Genomic DNA, 27038 nt, shown 5'->3' on the forward strand with positions numbered 1-27038 from the left:
TATCAGTCACCACACTGTGATGTGATGTGTTTGAGAAGAACAGACATAGATGGGGGTGGGTTGGAGAAGAAAGAGGATGCTGACATGTCTAAGGGGGAAAAAACATGAGGGGAAGGGCACGATTCGTGGAGGACTGAGGTACCAAAGACAAACTATGTCATAATTTTCACCAGGCTTATCTCTGCCGTTTAACTTCCGAGAATTAGCTCTCTGGTTTTAGCATGCATAGAAACATCACAAGGCATTTTGTTTTTCTACGTCAAACCTTACAACAACCCTATGAGATAGGTATTACTCATCATCCCATTTTATAATTGAGAAGACTGTGGTTTGGAGACGTAAGTTTCAACTCCAGTTCTATCTCCAGCCTGGACCTCTTTTTTTTTTTTTTTTTTTTTTTTGCGGTACGCGGGCCTCTCACTGCTGTGGCCTCTCCCATTGCGGAGCACAGGCTCCGGACGCGCAGGCTCAGCGGCCATGGCTCACGGGCCCAGCCGCTCCGCGGCATGTGGAATCTTCCCGGACCGGGGCACGAACCCGTGTCCCCTGCATCGGCAGGCGGACTCTCAACCACTGCGCCATCAGGGAAGCCCTGGACCTCTCTTTTGAACATCAAACTCTTCTGTATAAAAACTCGCTCAACATCTCTCCCTGGATGTCTGATAACACCTCAAACTCAGCATGTTCAGATCAGATGGCCCGAGTTCTTGCACCCATCCCCTAAACATGCTCTTCCCTTAGTCTTTCCAGTTTGCTGTGGACTGAATGTCTGTGGCCACCCCAAATCCATATGTTGAAGCCCTGATTCCCCATGTGATGGTATTTGGAAGTGGGGCCTTTGGGAGGTGATTACGTTTAGATGAGGTCATGAGGGTGGGCCCCTCATGATGGGATTTGTGCCCTTATGAGAAGAGACTCCAGAGAACTTGCTCTCTCTTCTCTCCTTCTTCTCCATGTGAGGACACAGAGAAAAAGCAGCTGTCTACAAGAAAAGACAAGAGAGGTCTCACTAGAGACTGAACTGGCTAGCACCTTGATCTTGGACTTCCCAACCTGCAGAACTGTGGGAATATATTTCTGTTGTTCAGGTCACCCAGTCTATGGTATTTTGTCATGGCAGCCTAAGCTGACTAAGACACCATCTCAGAAAATGGTTAAGTATCCTCCCAGTCATCAAACAGCTCAATCTAATATGAAGAACCTCAACCAAAGTGCTCTAACCTGTGGTTTAGGGTAAGTTTTGAAAGACAACAATTGATGTTCTTACCCGAGAGAATCAGATGTTTCCCTCATGCTCTGCCTTCCCAGAGGAAGCAAGAGTGGGCCCCTGGGATGTCTGTTAGGTCCTCTGCCTCTTTTCTTTCTCCTCTGGAGTTACTAAGTCTTTCTCAAGGGTCTGGGGTAGATGAGACACTGCTTGTAAGAGAAAATTTGTGATTGAAATACAGCAGCCAGGATGGAGGGCAGGGCAGGCTGGAGAGCCCTGCTGGTAATAAAGGGGTGAATTTTGAGGGGCTGAGCCCTGAGGAGGCTCCCTTACCCTCCAGAGTGGAGAAGCTGAGGAAGACAGAGAGGGACAGGCCTCACCATGGAAACTAGATGAGGCAGGGAAACTGAACCCAAGTCTCACTTTGCTAGTCCCTTCAGTGGATGTTTCCACTGGAGGGAATGTGGCTTGGAATTACAGTCCACTGTCCTAGACAATCAGTGAAGTGTGGTGGTTAATACACAGCCTCTGGGGCCAGATCACCCGTGGGCTTGAAGGCCAGCTCTGAAGCTCAGCACCTGGGGCCAGCTACACACCTGTTTCCTCATCTGGAAGATGGGGATGATACTAGCACCCACCTCACAGCACTGCTGGGAAGATTAAAGGATGATGGTACTTGAAGAACTTAGGACCGCACCTGATCAGTTAGCTCTCATCACGCCCTGCTCTCTGGAGGGAAAAGCCGCCCTCAGCAAGCTGGATGCAGACCTACAGAGCCAAGGGCTGCTGGGCATTTGGCCATCCGTCCCCCACCCTTACCTGTCCCCAGCCCAACCCGTCCCCTTTGGGCAAGAGCCAGCCCCTTCCTGGGGAGTCTCGGCCCTGGGATGACAGAGCAGGGCTCACTCGGCTCATGTCCCGGTCTGAGGGGCCTGAAGTGCTCACAGGAGATGGCTGAGCCTTCAAAACCGTTAATTCTGAAAAGCCCAGGCATGAGGAAGACTTGCTTTTACAGGTGGTTAAAAAAAAAAAGTGCTTGTTAGCTTTCTCCTCCGGAAGGTTTTCCGGGTGTGCCCTGCTGCGCACGGCCTGATGCTGAGCGCCCGGGACTCTGAATTCGGTGGAGCGGCAGTCCTCTTGGAAAAGCTGCTCTGACTCCTGGCTGTTTGTCCCCTGGGGTCGGGGGAAGGGATAGAGGGGATGGAGGGAAGAGGGCTGTCAGGCGTCTCACCTACCCAGTGTCATTAGAAAGGGATTAAAAGAGAGCAGAAAAATGGCAGAATTCACCTGTGTACCGCTTTTACTTTTTTCGAAGAGCTTTCATGGGCACCACGTCTTTTGAAGCACCTGGGGCCTGGGACAACAGCTAAACCATCTTGGACCCCGAGAGACAGCAGGGAAGGCCAGGAAGGTTTTATTAGCCAACGTTGCACGTGAGGAAGTCAAGAACGTGGAGGGGGAACCTGTGACAACAGGAGGGGCGAGGCACAGAGAAAGCAGAAGGCCAGGAGAGCGGGCTTCTGGTGGGGGCTCCATCCCCCCCGCCCATGTGACCTTGGGCAAAATCCTTAACTTCTCTCGGCTTCAGCTTTCTCATCTGCAAATCGGGGATCGTGGTACAGGTTGTGCCAGGCCCAGGGGACCGTTATGAGACAAGGATGAGGAACACACAATGTATAATAGGTTCTTTAAATGTGAGAGACAATAAAAACGACTTCTCGGGAGGTCACCTCTCCCACGACCCCAAGTGTCCAGAACACGGCGGAACATCAGAAAGGGAAGGCCGAGCGCCTACTGTGGGAAAGTTCCCTGCACTCAAATTGGTTCCTTTGACCATTTTCCTCTTTAATCCTCTCAAAGTAGATATTATCATCCGCTTTCACAGATGAGGGAAGTAAGGCTAAGAAGTTGAGAAACTAGTGAAGGTAGTTGGATACAGAACTGGAATCTGAACTCACATCTGTCTTTCTAGACCTCGAGCTCATGCTCTGACCCCCCTGTGATGCTTTCCTGAACACCCCGCCCACCCCCCACCCCCCCGCCCCCGGCTCCGAAAAATACACACAGAGGCATCTCATATACGTCACGGGGCTTGTAGGTGAAAACTCAGGCACTTGACTCACGTTCTCACTTTGAGCCTGTTTACTCTTGGTTTAGAAATAATTCTGACCTGTTTGGTTATCAGTTTTCCCATCCTGCTGCAGATCAGAAGGGACATAAGGATACCAATCATCTTTGACAGGAGCAAGAAATAACAGATGACAGGAGGAAAATAAATTTTAAAAGTAATTTTAGCAGTGTTGGGTGGTTTTGTGTAGAAACAAATAACCTTACAAATTTCTTTGATCTCTACAGCTATCACTTGTGAGTGATCTAAAAAAAAAAAGTCTGGGGCTTCCCTGGTGGCGCAGTGGTTGAGAGTCCGCCTGCTGATGCAGGGGACACGGGTTCGTGCCCCGGTCCGGGAAGATCCCACATGCCGTGGAGCGGCTGGGCCCGTGAGCCATGGCCGCTGAGACTGCGCGTCCGGAGCCTGTGCTCCGCGATGGGAGAGGCCACAGCAGTGAGAGGCCCGCGTACCGCAAAAAAAAAAGAAAAAAGAAAAAAAAAAAGTCTGCCTTCCTTATGAAAATAAAATAAAACCTATATTCCTAAGGCAGAACTGGCTCCAGAAAAAAGAAACTCTGTGTTGGGCAGGGCAGCTGGACCACAAGCATCTCAGACTCCTGTTCCTCAAGATTCTTGTTCTTCTTTCTGAGCTCCTGTTCTGGGCACGTTCCACCTCTACAGTGAGGGCAGAGCACAGACACAGAACTGAAGCTTTTGTTCTCAGTACCACTGTGAAAAGAGCAATGCATCACAGGTTCACTGAAGACTCAGGGACAGCAAAAGGGAAGCTGATGAAGACATTAACGTGAAACCAGGTGACTGGTGCAAAATAGCCATTTGCTTGTCAATTACACAATCAGTAACGATCGATCGGGCACCTGCCAGGTGCCAGCGTAGTCCTAGGTTCAGGGCCTTCAGCTGTGAAGTTAACTGACTCTCTGTGACCTCTTGGTGTTGCCTGTGCCCTTGGAGGGAGCGTGTCATGTTAATCAGCAGCTTGCGACCCCTGGAGAGGGATGAGTCCCCTCTTGGTCTTGCCTAACTTCATATAAAGTCATCTGCAATACCACCCATCCACTCCCTACACTGTCAAACACAACTGTACCATAATAGGAAACATATATTTGGTCTTTATCCTTGGTTCCTGGAATCTCCAGAATCTCCACCTCACACCTTGGAATCGCCAGAGTGATTAAGAATGTCTTCTGTGTGTTAATGAGGTGACTGGTTGGGGGCGGGGATATGGGCGGTGGGGGAAGATGCCAGATAACTTCAGGATGGGGACTGGTCCCAGAAAGACCAAGCCATGATTAGAGGGTTGGAACTTTCAGCCCCAACCCCAGACCTCCAAGGAGGGGAGAGGTGGAGATTGAGTCAATCACCAATGTCCAACGACTTAATCAATCATGCCTTTGTAATGAAACCTCCATGAAAACCCTAAGTGATGGGATTTGGAGAACTCCTGAGTTGGTGAGCACTTTAAGGTGCTGGGAGGGTGCTGCTCCGGAGGAGGCCACGGATGCCCCCCGTAACCCCTGCCCCCATGCCTTGCTCTATGAATCTCTTCCATTGGGCTGTTCCTTGAGTTGTATCCTTTATAATACATTGGTAATAGTAGGAAAACTGCTTTCCTGAGTTCTGTGAGCTCTCCTAGCAAATTATTGAACTTGAAAGGGAATGTGTAGTGGGGACCGTAATTCTTTAGCCGAGTCGGAGAGAAGTGTGGGTACCCTTGGCACCAATACTTGTGATGAGCGTCTGAAGTAGGGGATGGTCTTGTGGGACTGAGCCCTTAACCTGTGGAGTCTGATACTAAGTCTGGGTAGTTTGGTGAGAACTGAGTTGAACTGTAGGGCTCCACGTTGGAGAGACGGAGAGCTAGCTGTCGGTGTGGATAAAACCCCGCATTTGGTATCAGAAGCCCAGTGGGAGAAAACACTGCGGGCCCCTGAGGCAGCCTCCAGGGTTCTGATTCCCTGTCTAAGAGGACTTATCATCAGGGCTACCTCCCCCCAGGGCCAGGCTGGACCTGCCCACAGGGGCGTGGCCTTAGCCGCCAGAAGTCCCTGGAAGCCCTGCTACAACATGACTCAGCAACTCCTGCTGCCGCACTGAAGAAGCGGCCGTAGGTAGCAAGGGCACCGGCTGTGACAGATGTTTACAAGGATGACATGGAATCATTTAACAGAGGTTAAGCTATATTCGTTAGATTGTTTAAGAAGGCGGGGTTGTATGTAATCTATTTTAGAGAGACTGCCATACAAAACGATTAAAATAAGAAGTTGGAGTATGTCAACGGGCAAGGTTCGATTATCCAGAAGGTGAGCTTAGAAAGAACAGCTCACTTCCAGCATGGTATCACTGCAGTGCCATTTTTTTCAAATGACTCCAAGTCCCACGTCATTTCCTGAGTAAACCACCCCAAGTTCTCCGGGTCCCCTGGCATGAGGCACAGTGTTCCCGCGGGCACCCGTGACCTCGGTGAGGAGGTGACAAGCCCCACCTGATGCCTTCTTACCCTCTCCCCAGGCTGCAGCCTCTCCCTATGCAGCCTGGGTGCCGTGGACACCCAATTCTGACCACCGCTGTCACAGCCCCAGTCTCTGTCCAACTCCTTTCCCTGTACAGAAGGGACAAAGAACCGTGTTGACTTCCCTAGGGTAAGGAACAGTTCCATCTGCCTGCCTGGGGTTCCAATATTTTACAAATGTTCGCAGAGCCCTGTGGGTTTTGCTCCATAAATACGCAAGAGAGCTTGACCAAAGGCAGACCCCAGGACCCCTGCTGGAGGAAAACTATATATGACACAAAGTTTTTCCAGCAGAACAAGTTCCAAACTCAGGGACCCTGGATCCCACTGGGTTCACACAGGCTGTGGGTGGAGTGGAGGAGGGCATTGAACACTGGGCCTCTCTCATTACGCCGCACGGACCTCATAAATAGGGAGAATCAGGTGACAAGCCTGAAGGAGCATCAGGTGAGACAGACCCAGGATGGCAGTGATATCTCAGGCACAAACGCCTGGGACTTGGATTTCATCTCACGCTGATGGTGCCTTACATTCTCATAGCTTAAGTGGGAAGAATCACCCCAGGAACTCCGAACTGTTAAGAGCAGAGTCCATTTGCCTGCTATCTGAGAGGCAGCCATGATTTTGTGATTAAACACACAAATTTGGGAACCAGACAGCTGGGCTTCAAATCCCAGCTTCATCACTCACCAGCTGTGTGACCTTGGGCAAGTTGCTTAACTTATCTGTGCCTCAGTTTACTCATCTGTAAGACTGGGAGAATAATGATTGTGAAAAGTAAATGGGTTAGTATTTCTAAAGCGCTTAGAACAGCGCCTGGCACATGTCACTGTGCTAAATAAAACAAAATAATCCGGCCAAGGCAGGGGATTGAAAAGATGAGGCATATCCAATAAATGTCTAGGAGGCTCAGATGTGTGGATTCTGTCTCATAGCTGACTCCTTGCCCCAAAGGCAGCAACTCCTGAGTGGGGCTGTACGGGAGGGAGTGCACGAAGGGTTAAACCCCCAAGTGAACAGAAAAACAAGTTCCATCTGGTCCCTGGGACAAAGCGACAGCCTGCAAAGCCCCCAGCCCGGGCTCCTGCTCAAAGGACACATTGCTTTTTAAAATTCCAACTTGTGGCTGCCTCGATCTATAAATCAACCAGTTCTCCACACCCTAGAGCTCGGAGCAGGATTCACAAATGGCAGCGAGACATTCGTGTTCCGAGAATAGGCATCTGAAAGTGCCTTTGCACTCGGGGTACCCAGCCCCCCCGGGCAGCTTCCTGAAAGGCCCTGGGGCTAGTGCTTCATCCCCGGCTCCCCTTCAGAGCAGGGATTGCTCTCCAGGGGGTAAAGAGAAGGCAGGCAAGACGGCACAGGGTCAAGGCTCAAACTGGAGCTGGGATTTTGCTTAGATGCCTCACTTCAGCGAACTGTCTCCGGGACTCAGCTGTATCAGCTGTTTGCCCCACCTCCCCACGCCACTGCTGGGACCCCATCCTTAAGTGCCAGGCTGGGAGTGGTGAAAGGCTGATTAATTAGAACCATCAGCACTCCACAAGGCACTGGGGGAACCCTTTCAGAGAAGCAGTGGGCTTCTTCTTGGTTCCCTAGCTGATTTGCGCGTGGGGCAGCTTGTGCCCAGGCAGCCCCCGGGGGACACAAGACCCCTCCATACGTGGAAGGGGAGAGGAGCCAGAATGAACCCCCGGGTCCTCCTGTGGGCCTTCGCCTGAGGCAGCGCCCGTCAGTTTTACCACACCCCCTGGACGCATGCCCACGCCTGCCCTGATAACACTGAATCCAGCCCTTGCGCTAACCCTGCAGAGCAGGGAAGTAATTCACAAAAAGTTGGGCAATTGAAAGTTACAGTTTCCACAGCAACCAGCACTCAGACCATTTGGGTAGCTGAAGCCTTTTCCTCTTAGCATTCACTTTTTTCCTCTCCCCAAATAGCATTTTTTCTGTTATTATTACAGTAATACACATTCACTGGAGAACATATGGAAATTACAGACAAGTGTAAAGGAGAAAATAAAAATTACCCTTAATCCCACCACTCGGAGCAATCCAATGTTAACATTTTGATGTATTCTTCATTCGTCTAGTTTTTTTTTTTTTTTGCATGCATGCATGCATAAAAAGATATAATTTTTGAAAATTGGGACTATAGTGAAATTACTGTTTTATCATTTGGTTTCTTTCACTTAAAAACATATTGTAAGACTTTCCAATAGCCTTAAATATTCCCTGAGAACATGATTTTTAATAGCTACATGGTATTTTTTCATATGGATAGAACATATTCTATTTAACCAATCTATTGTTGAGCTTTTTAGATGATTTTCCTTTTTTCTTTCACTATTTTCAATAACACTACAATGAACATCCTTTTACATCAATTTGTGTGTGTCTCATTAATCAGATTAGAATAAATTCATAGAACTAAAATTATTGTTCAAACGCGATGAATATGTAAATAATTCTAATATGCATTATTAAATCCCCTCCAGAAAGGTTGGGGCAATTTGTACGTCTTCCTGTAATGTATACGCTCCTTAAAAAAAAAAATCCAAAGTTCAAATTTGGTAGGTTTTAAATAAAGTCTATACCATTAAAAAAAATTACATTTCTTTGAATTATAAATGGAATTAAGCTTTCCCCTCACTTTTTTAAAAAAAAATTATTATTATTATTATTTTTGGCGGTACGCGGGCCTCTTACTGTTGTGACCTCTCTTGTTGTGGAACACAGGCTCCGGACGCGCAGGCCCAGCGGCCATGGCTCACGGGCCCAGCCGCTCCGCGGCATGTGGGACGCGGGGCACGAACCCGCGTCCCCTGCATCGGCAGGCGGACTCTCAACCACTGCGCCACCAGGGAAGCCCTCCCCTCACATTTTTAATAAACTTTCTTCTGTCTATAATCACCCATTAACATCCTTTGCCTCCTTTTTCTATGCGATATTCATCTTCTTATTATTGATTTATAAGAGCTCTTTATGCATAAAGATAATAACCCTTTGCCATATTTATGGCACATATGTTCTCTCAGTTTGTCGTTGGATTTTTATTTTGTTTATGGCATTTTTTAAAGTGCAGAAGTTTCAAATATTGTTGTAACTCACATCCACCCTTCTTTTCCTTTATGACTTTATCTTTAGATTTTTATGCCCAGGCAGACCTTCTCTAACCTGAAATCCGATAAATATTTATCTGTATGTTGCTTTTCTAGCCATTTTATGGCTCTGTGGTTTTGATTTCACACTGACTGCTCTAAAACGCCTGGATTTCTTATACAGGTGTGGTTCCGCATTTTCTTGTCTAATGGTCCTGAGGCTGGAGTCTGCAGGGCCAGGTTAGAGATGGTTGCCGGGGAGATGCAGGAATTGACCTGCTGCTCCTGCCTTTCAGGAGATCTCAGCCTTGCAGGCACCTTTCCATGGAGTCCTGGTTTTTGCTAGTGAATGGGAGAAATGAACAGGGAGGAGGAAATAGCTGTTTCACGATTACACACTGAAAAAGGTACACCTCACGTGGCTTTGTTTCCCATCTGAGATGGGAAGGTGGAGGATGGGGGGTGCCAGATGCATGGAGAGCTGGCGAGCAGCTTCATCCTTAGCACATTAGAAATCAAGGGAGTAGGTTCCAAACCTGAAATTAACCATCACTCTACTTGCAAGAACTAAAGCCTGTCTTGCTGGCATTGCATTTCACCAAATACCAGGTTTGCATGAAGAAGAGGTACAGGGGGTGGGGGTGGGGGAGAGGGAACCTGGGACTTCAGCTCCCCAGAGATGTGGACCTTCTCTTCAGTTCAATCACCCAAAGGGCCCCAAGAGTCAGTGAGTACCAGGCAGGATGCTGTGATCCCAAGCAGGATGCTGTGATCCCAAGCAGAGGGTGGTTAACTTCGGACGCCATCTGGGAAGATGCTGCTGCAGACTGTCCCCGCTCTGTCCAGCCTCAGGAGATAAACTGCCTTCCTTCCATTGTCCCTATTTCAATTCAGCGCCCAAAACTTTTAGCCAAGGCTGTTTGCCCACTTACTAAAGTCATCTCTGCATGTGCTGACAAGGCAAGGGATTTATTCATTCATTCCACAGGTTTACTAGGGTCTGGTCTCTGCATACCGCTGTGTCCAGCCATGGTGGTCTATTCCTTTCCAACGAGGGATAAAATATTTCCCTCCCATCTCCTGCTCTCTGTTATCTCTCCTTAAACCCCTAAAAACACCTCACAACCCTCAGCCTTGTATCCCATGTCTTCTAGTCACTGCCCTGCCTCAGCTTTCACGTTGCAGGATGCACTAGTCACCTGGGCGTTGGAGAAGATAATTATAACTACCACCACCACCATCACCATCATCCTTTACTGAATGCTTCCTGTGTTGGCACCGACAGCCTTTACATACGTGTCCTCTCGTAATCATCATTCAATAATCTTCATTCAACAAGTATTTATTAAGTGTCTACTATGTGGTAGAGACTGTCCTAGTGCTTGGGATACATCAGCAAATAAACCAAAGATTCTTGCCCCCATGGACCTTATATCCAGCTGTGGGGTGGAGGCAGGAATAGGCAAAACAAACACATAAACATAATGACTAAAGAAACTGTGTGTAGCTTAGAAGGTGATAAATACGATGGAAAGAAGTAGAGAGGGATAAGGAGGCTCGGGGTGCCAGGGCCGGGGTTGGGAAGGCCTCCTTGAGAAGATGACATTTAAGCAGAGCTGGAAGGAGGTGAGGATGTGCGCCATGACTATGTGAGGGGAGGACAGACTCCAGCAGAGGGAACCACCATGCAGAGGCCCTCAAGCATAGCTGCTGTGGTCAAGGAGGAGGGGCTTCCCTGGTGGCGCAGTGGTTAAGAATCCGCCTGCCAAGGCAGGGGACACAGGTTTGAATCCTGGTCCGGGAAGATCCCACATGCCACGGAGCAACTAAGCCCGCAAGCCACAACTACTGAGCCCGTGTGCCAAAACTACTGAGCCCGTGTGCCACAACTACTGAAGCCCACGCGCCGAGAGCCCGTGCTTCACAACAAGAGAAGCCTGAGCACAGCAATGAAGAGTAGCCCCCACTCGCTGCAACTAGAGAAAGCCTGTGCGCAGCAATGAAGACCCAACGCCGCCAAAATTAAATAAATTAAAAAAATAAATTCATTAAAAAAAAAAAGGCAGACGGGATGCCAGGAGGCTGGAGCCAGTGAGCAAAGCAAAAATGACAGGATCGAGGTCAGAGGGGTGACAATGGGCCAGGTCATATGGGGTCTTGTAAGCCACTGTGAGCTCTTTGGCTCTCACTCTGGTGACCTAAGGAGAAATGGAAGGATTTTGAGCAGAGGAGTGAACTGATCTGAACTGGAGATGTAAAGGCTCGCTCTGGTTGCTCTGTTGAGGGTACGCTGGGCATTTGGGGCAGGTGTGGTGGGTTGGAGACCAGTTACGAGGCTGTTGCAATAATCCAGGTCGAAGAAGGTGGCTCTGGCCAGGGTGTTAACAGTGGAGGAGAGAAGTGGTCGGCGACCGGATAGATTCTGAAAGCGAAGACAAGAGTGTTCCCTGGTGGGTTGGATGTACGGTGGGAGAGAAGGAGCAGTCACTGATGACGCCAGGATGTCTGGCCGACACAGCTGGGGACTGGGGCAGCGCTTCGCCGAGATGGGGAAGACGACAGACGGTGCGGGTTTGTGGGAGGGTAGAGACTGGGCACTGGGGTTGGATGTGTTGCCTGTGAGCGTGTCCATCAGTCACCCCGGTGGCCATGTGAGTAGGACAGCATACATACAGATGACATTTACAGTCGTGACACTGGATGAGACCACAGAGGGGGAAAGTGTAGATAAAGATGACAAGAAGACCAAACCCTGAGGCCTGGGGTATCCTGCATGGAGAAGCTGGCGGGAGGAGAACCCAGCAGAGGGGACCAAGAAGTGAAGAACTAGAAACGGAGAAGGCAGATCTGGAGTGTGTGGGTCCCAGAAACCACGAGGAGGAGGAGACCAGCTAGACTAAATGCTGCTGATGGGCCAAGAAAGTTTAGGATTGGGACTTCCCTGGTGGCACAGTGGTGAAGAATCCGCCTGCCAATGCAGGGAACACGGGTTCGAGCCCCGGTCCGGGAAGATCCCACATGCCGCGGGGCAACGAAACCCGTGCGCCACAACTACTGAGCCCGTGCTCTAGAGCCCGCGAGCCACAGCTACCGAAGCCCGTGTGCCTAGAGCCCGTGTACCACAACGAAGAGTAGCCCCCGCTCGCCGCAACTAGAGAAAGCCGGTGTGCAGCAACGAAGACCCAACGCAGCCAAAAATAAATAAATAAATAGGGAAGCTTAGGATTGATGACGGATCGCTCATATTACCAGAAAGGGATCTTACACCCATTTTAAGGTGAGGAAAAGGAATCTCAGAGGGAAGAAGTAACTTGCTCAAGGTCACGGCGTTATGAGCAATCAACTAGGATGTAAGACAAGGTCTGTGCAAAGCCAGAGCCCTGGCTGCTTCTCATACCAGCCCTCGGGGCTCCGAGCGTCTGTGAACCAGTGAGTCAGCTCCCACATCCAGCAGCTTCCAGTCCCGCCAGACTCTTCCTACTCTGCAGGTCAAGTCTGTAGGCAAGCAAAACGGGATGAACAGAGGGCCACCAACACAATTTAAAACAACTTTTTACTACCAGGTGGGATGTGAGGGGCATCCTCTGTGTGCAGGTCTGCCTCTGCCCTCCTCCTTGCCTTCTAAGCAGTTGTTTCACCCACCTCAGTAGGGGCCTGGCCCCTGAGGGCATTTCAAGTTCATGGCCCCTAGTGTAAGGAATTCCAGTCCAGGCATATTTGTATTTGAATAGAAGGGCATTTCCACAACCAGCCGGCAAAGGAGAGGTGAGCAAGGGGTGCAGAGGCGTGCACACTCAACCCAAGTCAGGGACCCTCTGTTTCTCCATTACCAGGCAGGTCTCCACCGTCCCACAGCCCTGGCCATCGCCTGCCTGTGCCCGAGACCCTGGCCACCCAGCCCGCTCACCCCGACGGGGCAGGATGACGGTTGCCTATCTCCCCCTGGTGTCGACTCTTGCAATTGCAGCTCCAGGAGGTAGAGGAGGCCATCGCCTTCCAACCAGCTGGGCCTGGAGAGCCACGCCTACCAGCCGGGCCTGGCCCTGCTCCCTCCTGGCCCTCTGGGGGTCGCCTGCCTCTAAGGGCGCGTCAAGGATCTCTGCATTCCCGACGTGGCCAGCAGAACTCAGGCCTGGGAATTAGAACGTCCGATGGATTCTCCTGACTTTACCTTGGATTAGTGGTACAGACCTGCAGGTGGGGAGGAAACGGGCCCTGATTTGTTCACACTTCTGCACGCCCCCCCCCCCAATCCGTCCCTTTGCTAAGTCACTTGACATTGCTGGGTCTCCATCAGCCCATGAGGGCTGATGAACAAGAGGAACTCCACAACCCACTTTTTTCCTGTGTTGGTTTAGGAACTGGCTTCTTCCTGGACCTGGAGCCTGGCGGCAGTCGGGAAACAGCTCAGGCCATTTGGGGTGCACCGCAGGTTGCCCTCTACCGCTTAAGTGGCGGTGCTGTGGTATGGTCAGGGCACGAGCTTTGGAACCCACACAGACCTGGGTTAAAATCCTGACTCTGCTGCTCATGAGCTATGGAATCTTTCTGGGCCTCAGTTTCCTGACCTGTAAAATGAAGGTAATCATCCCCACTGTGCTGGTAGTTGTAAGGTTTTAGTGCGATATGTCCATAAGCACTTAGCACACAGTCTGGCTGCGTGGAAGACGGTCAGTAAATGTCAAGACGGACTATATACTCGGGACCATCGGGATGGAGGGGGCATGGGAAAGAGCACGGTATAGGGGCCAGAGCATACGAGCTCTGGTCTCATCACTTAACATCTCTGTGTGTTAGAGCAAACCGATGTCCACAAGGTTGTGATGATACTCAAACGAGGCCTCGGGCTCCCCATCGTGGGCAGAGACCCCTGCCTGGCCCACCTCTCAGGACTGATCAGAGATAAGGACCTTCAGGACAGGGAAGGGGCTTTGAAAATTGTAACACATTCTTGTTACTGAGAGACAATCCTGCCCCCAGCACCCTGCACTTAGCTCCACATCGGAGCACGAATCTCATGCCCAGGGAGTTGCCTATTTTTCTTGCCTGTCTCTCAAGCATACAAAGGTCTCTGCCTGCAGGGAGTTTACCTTGTAGCTGGAGAGACAGACAAGAAAACAAGTGGTGAGAACGCTGAAATTGACACCACGGGCAGGCGTAGGTGGGTTCTGTCCACTCCTAAGCGTCCAGTTAAGAAAAGCAGAATTCCCAGGAGGGAAGTTAAGCCACAGGACAACTGGCCACTGGCTTGGGGAAAGATAGACAGCGTTACCAAACCTTGCACGGTGAAGAAGGTGCTAGAACTGGAGCCCCAGGTGGTAGCCTAGGCTATTAATCCCAAAAGCCTACATACTGTGTGATTCCAACTACAGGCAGACAATAAAAAGGTCAGTGGTTACCGGGGTTAGGGAAGAGGGTGGGATGAAGAGGCAGAGCACGGGGGATTTTTAGGGCAGTGAAAACACTCTATATGATGCTGTAATTGATACTTGTTGTTATACATCTGTCCAACCCATAGAATGTCCAATACCAAGAATGAACCCTCATGTAAACTATGGACGTTGGGTGATTATGATGTATCGGCGTAGGTTCATCAGTTGTAACAAAGGTACCACTCTGACGGGGGATGTGGATCGTAGGCGAGGCTTTCTGGGGGAAGTCTCTGTAATTTCCACTCACTTTTGCTGTGAACCTAAAACTGCTCTAAAAAATAAAGTATTAAAAATGAAACAGACATATAATTTCCCTTGAGCTGTTGTTTCTGCATCTGTAAAGCAGAGACAACCACGCTCACGCTGCCAGTCCCATGTGGTCATGGTTAGCGGCCAGATGGGCTCTAAAAAAAGCTGCGTGCTGGCGGGGCGTCAGGAGTTCCCTGGTGATGGAGAGAGACCCTCAAAGTCCAGAAGGCATGACAACTGCCCCGCCGGCCCCCAGCCCCTACCCCAGCCCTGGCCCCCAGGAGGGCTCAGACTGCAGTGGGTACCTTGTCCCAGCAGCTGCTCTGCCAGCAGAGGCCCTCCCTACCTCCTCCTCTCCCCCCTCACCCCCAAGTCCTCAAGTGTTAACAAACAATAAAGGACATTATTACTCATTTAAAATTCCTCACAGGCTTTCCCAGAACTCCAGCCAGAGGAGGCAAGAAGTCGCTGCAGGGCTTCCCTGGTGGCGCAGTGGTTAAGAATCCGCCTGCCAATGCAGGGGACGTGGGTTCGAGCCCTGGTCCGGGAAGATCCCGTATGCCGCGGAGCAACTAAGCCCATGAGCCACAACTAATGAGCTCACGCACGGCATCTACTGAAGCCTGCGTGCTCTAGAGCCCGCGCTCCGCAACAAGAGAAGCCACCACAATGAGAAGTCTGCGCACCGCAACGAAGACCTAACACAGCCAATCAATCAATCAATAAAATTGGTAAAAAAAAAAAAAAAAAAAAAAAGAAGTCGCTGCAGCATTCAAAGTTCAAGTGTTTGTTCCTCTAAACGGCTCCGACTGAGGCCAGGCAGCTACTTAAAATCCAAGAAGCCTCTGCTCACGTTCCCAGCAGACCGCCGGGGACAGACCCCAGTCATACGGCAATCCCCGCTCCACCCCTCCAAAACACACACCGGCTGAATGACCTTTTTTCTTTAAACCAGGATGCAAACCTGCTGGACTTGCCTTTCAGGCCCCATCTGCCCCCTCGGTGGAACAGCCCACAAAGTTTTTTCAAAGAAACATGATTTGATCTGAAAAACATCTGGAACCCATTTCCCCAGCACTGGACTGGAAGCTCTCAGCTGACATCACCGAACAATTACTGAACAAACGCCCTTTTTGCCTGTGCTCTGAGGAACATCCCTGCAGACTGGGAACAGGTGGCTTTATTGAAAGGTCTGGCCAGAGGTTCTGTAAACCCTGGAGCAGAGGGTATAACGACAGGAAAGGTGGCGGGGGATACAGAGGACTGGAACTGAACATCAAGGCCAGGAAGCTCCCTCGCGAAGGCAGCCGGGAGCAAAACGTTAGCCGCACAAGCGCTTCTCCCATCATCCTCTTAACAATGACATCCTCTTAACAATGACAGCATTCTCACCACTACGAGCTGCCCTTCGTGGGCGGGGTGGGGATTTGTTTTTGTGTGTGTCCCTGGCTCCTGTGACAGTGTCCGGTAGAGGGACAGGATCTGCACCAGGGAACGGATACATGCATGACACCCCAAGTCTGGACATCGGGGCCAATTCTCCAGGAGCTGGGGTAAATTTGAGAGGCAACATTTCGCAGGTGAAAGAGCAGCGAAACTGGAAGGCAGGAAACCTGCCATCTAGGGCTGGTTCTTCCACTCCCCAGCTTGGGTGAGCGTGACCTTGACCTTGGGCAGCGTCCCCCATCCTGTAGTTGTGGGGATAATCCCTACTTTGCCTAGCTCCCAACGTTGCTAGGAGGACTGTGTGAAATCCTGCATGGGAAGTTTCTCTACGGCCTCAAAATCTGTCTGCAAAGGCTAGAGATGGTGATAAGCGTCGCTCCTCTCCTACCTGGTCCTGTGTGGCTGGAGGTGCTCCCATAACAGATGGTGGACTGGCCTGGGCTGCGGTGGGACACAGCTGGGTGATTTTAGCAGCCTTTGACCGAGCAGGAAGGTTAAAAGGACATGGGAGCGGGCTCTCTTCCACGCATGCGTCCTTGCCTGGGTGCGGGGTGCTCTCCTCACCTGCCTTCCTGGCCTGGCTCCACCTGTCAGCCCCCGTCTCTGGTACCACCGCACTGGCTCCTTCCAGAGCCTCCAGAAACCCAAACCCTTCTTCTGTGTCTTTTGCCCTTCAGACTACAAAGCAGCCTCTTATCATATGACAACCTGTACCATTTATTATGCTCCTGTCCACTGCCAGGCACTGCGTTACAGTTACACCTCATCAGTTCTTCCCTAAAGCCTCACTAGCACGTTGGTGAACCCCCGCCAGTAAACTCCTTACCGTGTCCTGACTTTACCTTTTTCCCAGGCTCACTGTCCTGAAACTCCTCTCCCCCTCGCTCGAGAGCAGCGCCAGGGAATTTGGCAAATCCGACGGCTCTTCCCCAGCCCGGCCCTGCAGCAGCCTCTCCCTTGCCTCTCTGACCTGACCTCTGTGGGCTGACCGATTCTGGCCTCTCCGTATCTTCTCCCCAAGGAGCCTGGCTACCTTGAAGAATCCACCCCCCACCCCCAACCCCTGGATGCCAAAGCTAGGCCTCCAGCCCTGTCTTTTCTTCCCAGCATCAGTTGATCCGCGTACTGGGTGCACGTAGGGGCCTCAGATTCAGGGATGCAAAGCTGCTTCCGCTGCCCATGGTCCCTATAGATCCAGGCCTTCTCCTGTGTCCCTTGCTTGGGGACAGCACCAGTATTAGGGAGAGTGCCCAATCACACCCTTCGTCCCGATTATTAACAGCACCTCCCCGTTCCCTCTCAAAAACGTCGTTTCAGTGGATGAATTCCATGCTCAGCTTAACCCTTAGCCACCCACCTGCCTGTCGCAGAAACCCAAGGGTCATCCCAACTCTCTCTTTCCCTGCAATCCCCGTTCCTCCACAGTCACCAAGCTCCATGGATTCGACCTCCTTTACACCCTCAAGCTCAGGCCCCGGTCCACGCCATCGTCCTTCTGTTTCAGCAGGTGCTCTTCCTGACTCCAGCCTCACCTTTCTTCCATCCTCCCACCTGCACCTCAGTGACCTACCCAAGTGACCTTCCTGAATTGCTAATCCGATCACATCCACCAGCCTAAAAATCGAACGGTGACGCCCCTTCCCCAGTCTGGCTTCACAATAAAATTCAGACTCCACGCCAGGGCCCACGAACCAGCATCTGTGGCCCCTCAGAGCATGGTCCTGCCCTCTCTGGAGCCTCATCCCACACCTGGCCAACGCTGCTCCCCTGTCTATCCCCTGCCGAGTCACCAGCACAGGTCAGCTTGGGGTCACCCCCTCCTGGAGGCCGCTCCTGGCCCTCGTGGTACCTGAGGTTCCTGTCCTGAAGCACTGACACCGTGTCCCTGCTATCCGTCCACCTGTCTGTCTCCCCACCTTAGACTTGGGAGCTCCGTGACGGTGCCCTTTATCTTTGAATCTCCAGCACTAAGAGGGTGCCTGTGTGTTCCATCTGTATTTGTTAGTGAATCATTTCACATCCCCAGCACCAAATTGCGTGCCGGCGGCTGTCCCAGGAGCAAATGCACTTAGCTGCCCCGGCACGTGTGCACGCTCCCTCTCGGCATCTTTTCCTGAACGAGCCGGGGGGGCCTGCCTCACCCATCAGGGGCTGCTCTGACCAGAACTACCCCGCGTGTCGGCACCCTGTGTCCTGCCTCTGCTAACTACTTCATGACGGCAGCAGCTCCCATTTTTCTCCTCTGTGCGTAAAAAGAAGGATGGGAGGTGGGCCGGGGAGCTCCGAGGTCTCTTTCATCGAGGAGCGTCTGTGACCCTACCACACGTGGATGTCTCCAGATTTCCAGGGCTCTAGAAGATTTGTGCCCAAACTTGTGTCTCTACCTTGGGCTGCCAAGGGCAGGGAGGTGGTCCCCAAAAGGCAGCCACAGAGATGCTGCAGGCCCAGGGTGACATGGGGACGTGCCTGCCCAGCCCGGGAGGAGGACACTCGGGGTCACCAGCTTTCTGGGGAGGAGAATAGGGCTGAGCCGAGTCTGACTGGAAAGCCAAGGGACCGCAGGAAGGACAGCTGTGGTCTGCGTTCCTTCCTTCTAATGCAACGCACGTTCCCCACGTAACGGCAATTTCTTCCCTTCAAAAGGATTCCAGCGGGTTAAATTCAAGGTGAAGACTAAGCCCCAGTTAAGAAGCTTCTGGAGGGCCTTTCAGTCTTCGCTGGCTTGAGAAGGGATGCATTTTGAGACGTCTGCCTCTTAATGTTTGTCACAGCACCAGGGGAGAAAAGCTTCCTCTTACCTCAGCACCTCTCTCAGCCCTCAGCGGCTGTCGGCACCAGGACCATCCACATTTTCCTGCACTACTTTGCCTTCTCGGGAGCCCACCTGACTTCCTCCTCTCTCTCTGCTTCCTCCTATCCACCCCAGACCCCATCCACCCTGGCGGAGGAGAGACTAGTGCTGACCCGGCGTTCTGCAGAGGCGCCAGGACACCCGGCAGCTTAAAGTGCAAACCACCGGGCTCACACACCTCAGAGCTCCCCCTCCAGAAGGCGTCCGTCCACCTGCCGTTCATGCACTCCTTCATTCATTCATTCGGCCCCCTGGCCACCCAGTCAGCCAATGCGGGGTCTGCGATGCTGGTAGGGACTGTGGGTGGTTCAAAGAAATACAACACATGGTCTTGCTTTCCTAGAGCTTATAAACTGGTTGACGCTATGGGAGATATGAATAAGCAATACAAGACAGAGGCAAGTAAACACTGGGTTTGGAGGATAGGGGAAAAACGCTTGGAGAAAGAAGAGACCTGACTGAGATGGGGGTGGGACCCAGAGGGAGGCAGTCAGGGAAGGCTTCTTGGAGGAGAAAGCATCTTGGTAGGGGCAGGGTATCCCAGAGTACAGGGTCCAAGTCTGGGGAAGTGGCCTGAGCAATGGTGTGCAGGCAGGAAGACCCCTGCTGGGCACAGAGACGCTGTCCCCTGACCTCTGGGCCCCTCCTTCCAGGGCTTCGGGGCTTGCTTGGTGGGGGGGCTCCCTGAGCATGTCCACTGGCAGCTGCTGCTTTGGTGGCATTGTTTTAATCCCCTTTGAAGCAAGGCACTGTCTCCACATAGCCAGTCACCAACCTCTTGCTTTTTCCATCAGGCCCTGTCCCAGAGGAAATGCCTTCATTTTCGTCTCTGTCACTAAGGACTCCGGCTCCCCCGCCCCCACTTTTGAGGGGCTCTGCACCTTCTCTTGTTTTTCCTACCCAACATCCTTTCCCCCTTCTGATAACCTGCACCTTGGTTCTCCTTTGGGAGAACCATCCTCTTCTGCTCTCAGCCCTTGTAGATTAAGTGGGACTGCCCAGCATCACTGTTTGGGTCAGGGATGGTCATGTAATCCAAACAGGACAAGTCTTGGGATCTTTAATGGTTGGATGGGGCCAATGTATTGCCAGTGGGTTAATAAACTAGTAAAACATAACTCTGAAGATGATGAGGTCATCTTTGGCACCACAAGGAAAGAGTCTATTTACATAAAAAACGAGCACAGAAAAAAAGTAGAGAAAAGGGACAGATAGATTCCTGGTGACGTTGTTTGAGCACCTGGATCCAGCCATGCCTGAAGTATTCCCTGGAGCTTTCAGTTTGTGAACCAGTAACACCTTCCCTCTTTTTTGGCACAAGCCAGTTTGAGTTGATTTTTGTCACTTGCTACTAACAGTCTTGACTAAAGAAATACTTAACTTGATGAGCACATTAAATGAAACGACACATGAATAGTCTCCAACATAAAGTAAGTACCACACGATAAATGTAAGCTTTTGATACTCTAGCTGAACCTGCCTTCTCAAAGGGCAAATTTCCATAAACTTTAGTTCTATAGCAGTAGAATACTACTTTTCCTTTCTTTCCACCACTCTGACCAAGCCCTCCTTTGTGAAATCTCTGCCCTCCTTGGATTTCTTAACCTCAGCTCTGCATCCTTCATAAATCTCCAGATTTTCTCCCCTGCCCCACCTCTGAGCTGAGACAGGATAGGAGATTTCAGGATCTGGAGGGGGTGATACCTCCTCTGCGTTTTGTGTCCGTACCCCAGGACAATCAGTACCAACTAGACTGGATCAAAGGCAAAAGCTTCCCAAGCTGGCTTTAAACGTGCCCCTCCTAAGGGCACCAGGTACTCAGGAAAGTCTACACTGCCATCTAGTGGACATCTGTAGCAATATCACATGGGATGGAGCTCTTGGTTTAGACTCCCTCTTGGGACAGTCACTGGACTGTGAAAGTATTTGGTCCAAACGCTTCACTCCTTAAGAACAAGTGAATTAAGGGTGAAGGTGAGAGTCTTGTCCCATGGGACAGCGTTATACTCTTCCCTAGAGGATTAGGCTCCTGCCCTGCTCCTGTCCTGAGTTACGATCACCGAGGCTTACGTTTCCTCTGCTTGTCCTGCCCGTCCAGGGGTGTGACCCAGCCCAAGGGTTCCCGGTGGGGAGGGCTGACGGGTGCGTGTGTGCACGTGCATGTGCATGCGTGTGCATGTGTGCCAGGCTTGGGAGGATGGAGGGAGAGGACACCCAGAAGGCGTCTTCATGACTTGCTCTCTTAGCCTCCCAGAGGAAAGGATGTTTGTCACGGTGACAAACACAATAGCCTGTCAAAGGCTATTCATGTTCTTCATGTTCTCAGCCTCCTAAATTGAGACATGTCGCCACTTATTTGTTCCCTGATAGTGAAAGGCAGTTAAAGAAAGAAAAATCTCGGGAATTCCCTGGCAGTCCAGAGGTTAGGACTCCGCACTCTCCCTGCTGGGGCCCTGGGTTTGATCCCTGGTCGGAGAAACAAGATCCTGCAAACCCTGAGGTGCTGCCAGAGAAAAAGAAAAAAAGAAGAAAGAAAAATCTTCCCCTCTGCTTCCTAGTAGTCTGTGCAGCTCTCCACCCTAGAACCCGTTATCTAGGTATACCTGTGTTGACAGCCCCCAGGCTGGACCGACAGAAGGGAGGAGCCCTCTGTGGACTCTCCCTGCCACGGTGAACAGAGGGGACCAGGAGGCTGACCGCAGTGCGCAGGTGGTCACATCCCGACCGTGGCCCTTCTGTCTCCATGCCTTTGTGGCCTGAGTCCTGGACACATCACAGTCCTTGTGCCTGGGTTGACACTGGGTTGACACAAAGCGAGGGTCACCCTCCACCCCTGACACTTTGGGGGCTCAGCCTAGAGTCAAGGAAGAAAGAGACATTGACCAGGACACTGGAGCAGCTTCCCCAGCAGCTGCAGCCCTGTTTCCCACTCCCCAGCGCCCTTCCCCAGGTTTATCGCATCCCCAAGCCAAGGGAAGCTTCCAGAACAAGATGGTGCCAATCATTTCCCAGCAAAAGGAATAGTTATTTACAATCCTTAAAATGTTTCTATTTTTTATTTCCTACCCCTCGGGGCAAACTTCTGAGCGACTGTCATATTGCGATGCCCAAGAGTCAAGGGCACTGACCTCTGCTTGTTTAACCTACGTGAGAGGCGCTGCCCGTTAAGAGCCAGGTCCCTCCCCATTCAGATCACTCTGAAAGCCCAGCCACTCTGCACCCTGAGAAGCAACTCCCCACGAGCCCCTCTCTCCTCCTTCTCTCTGCCGACTCCAAAGCACACCCTGGCTGGTCGCCACGTTGACTGAGGAGCCAGGCTCAGGGGCCCAGGAGAGGGAGAGGCCCCGGCGGAGCGGCCCCGGAGCCCCACCAAAGCTCCCGCCCGCAGCCCTCCTACCCACCCCACCCTCCTCCAAGGCGGCGGGGCTGCTCTAAAGAAGGCACGTGCTTATGGCGACGGCCATCTGGTACCACCAAAGCCAACCCAGCTGGCTCTGCACGTGGCTTCCTGTCACCCAGATGAGCAAACCCAGAGGGAACTCGAGACCCATGACCCTCCCATCCAGCCAGGCTGGCTCACTCACGTCCAAGGCCCCGGGGAACTTGACGATCGGCTCGGTCCAGTAGGTGATCTTCTGTCTGTAGTTGTTGCATTCCGGAACAACCATGCAGCCGAGGTTCCCCAACTCTGGGTAGAAAACCTTAAGGCCCCTATGGAGAGAGGGAGGTGGTTGGCCCATGTCAGGATCTTAGGGGAGCCCGGGGTGCGTAAGACTTCAGTCTGACCTGTGTAGCCTGAGTTACTTGACCACTTGTGCCTCAGTTTCTCTACCTGTAAAATGGGGACACTAGTAATACCTATTTGTAGGGTCGCTAAGAGGAGTAAAATGGTGATTCGTGTTTAAAACGGAGCCTGGCAGGTCATCAGGGGTCAGAAAGTATTCATTACTGTCAGTGTTTACTTCTCAAAAAATATATACATCCAGAGGCAAACCTGGTCAGTGTCTTTAAAGTAGGACTGGGCGTATAAGAACAATATATTCACATTGCTTTTCTGGAATGTTCTTATTACATAAAGAAAGGTTTAGCAAGTTAGCACAGGCTTCTTCATGGGCACAGACTTTTCTGGCCCCTAAATTATCAAGACCCTCTCCATACCTGCAAATCCCACCAGTAATTAAATAACCCACTTCTTTGGGTGATGCATTGCCCCTACCCTAGGCTCTCAATCAGCCATTCACTGTGCTTTCAAAATGCAAATATCTCTCAGGGGGGAAAATATCTAGTCACTAAGTCTGTGGTATGCATCCATTTATCTACTTTCTCCCTGAGAATCTCTGAACTGCACAAGTGCCCTGAGAACTGGGCTTGCCGTGCAGGCTGATCCCACACCTTCACCAGGGTTAGACTTAAGGGCTCACTCGTATTTGAAACTCAGGGATGGAAACCAGGCTTTCAAACAGATACAGGAAAAACATCTCTGTGTCAACTTTTTTTTTTTTTTTTTGCTTGCCCTTCTTCCCTATCCTACTGTCACGTTTTATCACCAAGGCCTGGGGTCATTTGGTTAAGATGATTCACTCAGCCTTTCCAAAAGCCCAGCATGGCAGACCAGCTCCACAGTGGTCACCCGGAGCTGGCCACGTTTCCTGCTGGGGGTGATGCCTGAAGGGCACCCCTGAGAATGTCCCTGGGGGAGTAGATCTGGAGGGGAGCTCCCGAGGTCAGGACCCGGGAGAAGTACAGGGATCACTTCCCGCTGGAGAGTCCCACATTCCCCCTCCCACCACCCCACCCCTTCCAGTGGATCCTGAGGTCCTGCCTTGGGCAGAGGTAGCCCAACTCTGCAGACACAGGATGCTTCCTCAGACCGGCACCCCCAAGGCCAGGACTCAGGCCCCTTGAAGCAGGACTATTCACTGAAGCCAGTTTAACTCCTTGCAAGTTTACAGTAGTGCCTTTCCAATGGCATAGTTTTAGTAGCTTTTGAAGAAGTTTTAGAGGATGGATTTTCATTTCTCATCACGGCAGCATTTTAAGGAATTTTTGGGTTGTTTCTGCCACAGTTCCCTGCCACTGCAGCTATCGAGATCCGAGGCTGAGAGAGGGGACCCTCTACTGGCAGAGAGATGGAGATTCAGCCCACAGCCCGGAACTGGGAGAGGCAAGGGGTGGGGAGGAGGGAAACTGAGGACCAGAGGGGGCCTTCCCCAGGGAACAAAAGTGCCTCCTCTTTTGATCCCAGTAGAACTGCTGCAAATGTTAAAACAGTTAAGCAAAATCACCGAGTTGACATTTGGTGAGTGGGCCTAAAGCCCCAGAGAGTGCCTTCACAGGGTACATGCCAGGGGACCAGGAGTGAGGTCTGTCCCCCCCAGGTCCCCGTCATACCCACGGAGCGCTGCCTGCCCAGGGATGGAAGCCCACATGTTGCCTGCAAGTCACATCCTTCAGATGAGACTGCAGCCCCAGACAACAGCTGGACGGCAGCCTCCTGAGAGCCTGGGCCAGAGGTGCCCAGCTGGGCCACGCGCAGAGAAACCGAGGCGATAAACGTGTGCTGCTGCTAGGTTTGGGGTATTGTGCTGTAGGCAATAGAGAAGGGCTGCATAGTCTTGTCTGCACTTCCCTGGGACTGGATGGTCACAGGAGTCCCTTCAGCATTGTAAGAACCAGATCAGGTATGAAAAAAGCTCCAAATCCCACCTGCCCCAAAGCGAGGGAGACCAAAAGGCCCATGGAGGGAAGGTAGCCCTCACAGAGGTGCCTGGGGGCTCGGGGGGCACCCCACCCTCTGCTGCATGGTTCTCAGTGTGGGTCTGTCTCCAGCTGACTCTTCTCGAAAGCGGGGGCCCAGAACAAAGCCCCTAAGGAGGAACTGAAGGATGGGAGGTGGATGCCCAGAGAAGAAAGAGCAGCGGGTGAAGGCGGGGGACATGACATCTGTGTCCAAACAGCTGAAGGGCCCTCCAGAGACTAGATTTGTTCTATCCAGTGCCTGGGGGCAAAACTAGGAAGAATGGGGTGAAGTGAAAGAAAGGCAGCCCCCGCCTTGACATAAAGGTGTTCCCTCTGAGGGGGAAGCTTTTCAGCACAGAAGAGAGGGCTTGGGGAGGCAGGTCCTGGTCCCTGGGAGAGCCCACTGAGGCCACCCGTGCGGAGGCAGCAGGGAGAGGGGTGTTGAGTAGATTCACCCATTGGGTCAGGGTTGGACGACTATGGTTCTTTCACTTCTGAGACCGAGCCTAGGGTTCTGACTCTCCGAGTTTTTGCCAGTCTAGTCTGGCTTTCTCAGGAGTGGGTAAGGTATTATTCTGGGAGAACTTTTCTCTTAACAATGTTTCCCCACTGCTTGTCACAGCACAAAAAATTCCTCCCTTATAGATTAATACCTTTAGGTATCGAGTCCTAACTTCAAGAATTCCCTATTAGACTCTAACAATACCCGTGAAAGGAGGTGCTTTTCTGGGGGCAGGCTCTCGGTGGAGTCAGAAGCCTGAGCTGAGCAGGGCTCTCGGGGAGGGGCTCCAGCATACTGATCTCTCCTCTGGGGTCTGATATGTCCTTGACGTGTTCTCATTCAGTGGTGATCTTTTACAAACAAAAGCTTCCCTCGTGCAATGACGATTTACAATCAAAAGCCATCGTCCTAGCAGGCAGGCTTAGTGCTGTAAGTCCATGTTTCTCAAACTGGGGATCTGCTGGTGTCTTCTGAGAAGTCCTGAGAATGACTCCTGCAATGGACTGAAAAATCATTAGGTTGAAATCCCAGCCCCCAGTGAGATGGAATTAGGAAGTGGGGCCATTGGGAGGTGCTTAGGTCATGAGGGTGGAACCCTCATGAATGGGATTAGCACCCTTATAAAAGAGTCCCCAGAGAGCTCTCGCACCCCTTCCACTCTGTGGGAAACAGCAAGAAGATGGCCATCTATGAGTCAGGAAGCAGGTTCTCACCAGACACAGAATCTGCTGGTGACTTGATCTTGGACTTCTCAACCTCCAGAGCGCTGGGAAATAATTTTTTGTTTTTATAAGCCACCCAGTCTGTGGCATTGTGTTATAGCATCCCAGATAGACTGAGAGAGCTCCCCTTTCCTTGAGATGCTCTGGGCCCTGGAGGAAGGCCAGCAGCTAAAGGTGGGTGGGGAAAGAGCATGCGTGTAGTCAGACGAGGGGGATTGAATCCTAGCTCTGCCACTTGTCAGGTGTGTGAGCACTGTGGGCAAGTTATTTAATCTCTGGCGATTCTTCATCTTCAAAATGGGGATGATAACACCTACTTGGTGGGTTACGTTAACAATGAAATAAGTCAAAGATTTAAAATCACCAGCAGAACTCCGGGCAGGTAGCAGGTGCCCCAGAGCTCCCGCATGTGCCACAGTACACAGGCCACCGGCGTGCGAGTGTGTGGATGTCTGCAGGGCCAAGCCTGGGGCAGCTGGGGTGCAAGCTGGTCTCCTCCAGTGACCGTACACATGTGATCACGTTCTACGTGTTCCACAGTGAACATACAGAGGCGCTCTGTATGGGGCTGTGATCATAGCCCGGCCTGGCCTTGCCCTGGGCCTGCTGTCATCCCCAGCTTGCGGGGCTTGACTTGCCTGCCAGAGGGAAAGGCCTGTCCACCCCTGGGAAGGTCCCACTCAGCAGAGCACCCAGAGCATTGGTGCCCACATGGCAGGAGCAGCCGTTCCCTCCTGCCCCACACAAAACTGCACCCAGGACTGTTTCACCAGAGTTAAAAAATGTACTGATAGGAACAAAATCAGTGTCTATTTTTTTTTGGGGGGGGGAAATTCAACTATCTTTTTTCTTTTTTTTTGTGGTATGCGGGCCTCTCACTGCTGTGGCCTCTCCCGTTGCGGAGCACAGGCTCCGGGCGCGCAGGCTCAGCAGCCATGGCTCACGGGCCCAGCCGCTCTGCGGCATGTGGGATCTTCCCGGACCGGGGCACGAACCCGTGTTCCCTGCATCGGCAGGCGGACTCTCAACCACTGCGCCACCAGGGAAGCCCTATCTAACTTTTTAAGGGAAAACATTTTTCTTTCTAAAAGTCATGTCTGTAAGAATTCAAATGTACTCAAGGAGACAGAGTAAGAAGTGAGAGTCC

The 27038-nt window shown here is 51.7% G+C and overlaps 1 protein-coding gene across 3 annotated transcripts in view; it reads right to left on the reverse strand.

Annotated features, from left to right (window-relative positions):
• Positions 1 to 27038, reverse strand: part of PEBP4 (phosphatidylethanolamine binding protein 4) — a 237919-nt gene that overhangs the window by 195426 nt on the left and 15455 nt on the right. For all 3 annotated transcript variants that reach the window (XM_060155656.1, XM_060155658.1, XM_060155655.1), the window contains exon 3: positions 22513 to 22639. In XM_060155656.1, the coding sequence (XP_060011639.1) occupies positions 22513 to 22639 (127 nt within the window). The remainder of the gene's footprint in view (positions 1 to 22512; positions 22640 to 27038) is intronic.

The sequence above is a fragment of the Lagenorhynchus albirostris genome, chromosome 7 (assembly GCF_949774975.1).
Source record: "Lagenorhynchus albirostris chromosome 7, mLagAlb1.1, whole genome shotgun sequence".
Lineage (NCBI taxonomy): Eukaryota > Metazoa > Chordata > Mammalia > Artiodactyla > Delphinidae > Lagenorhynchus > Lagenorhynchus albirostris.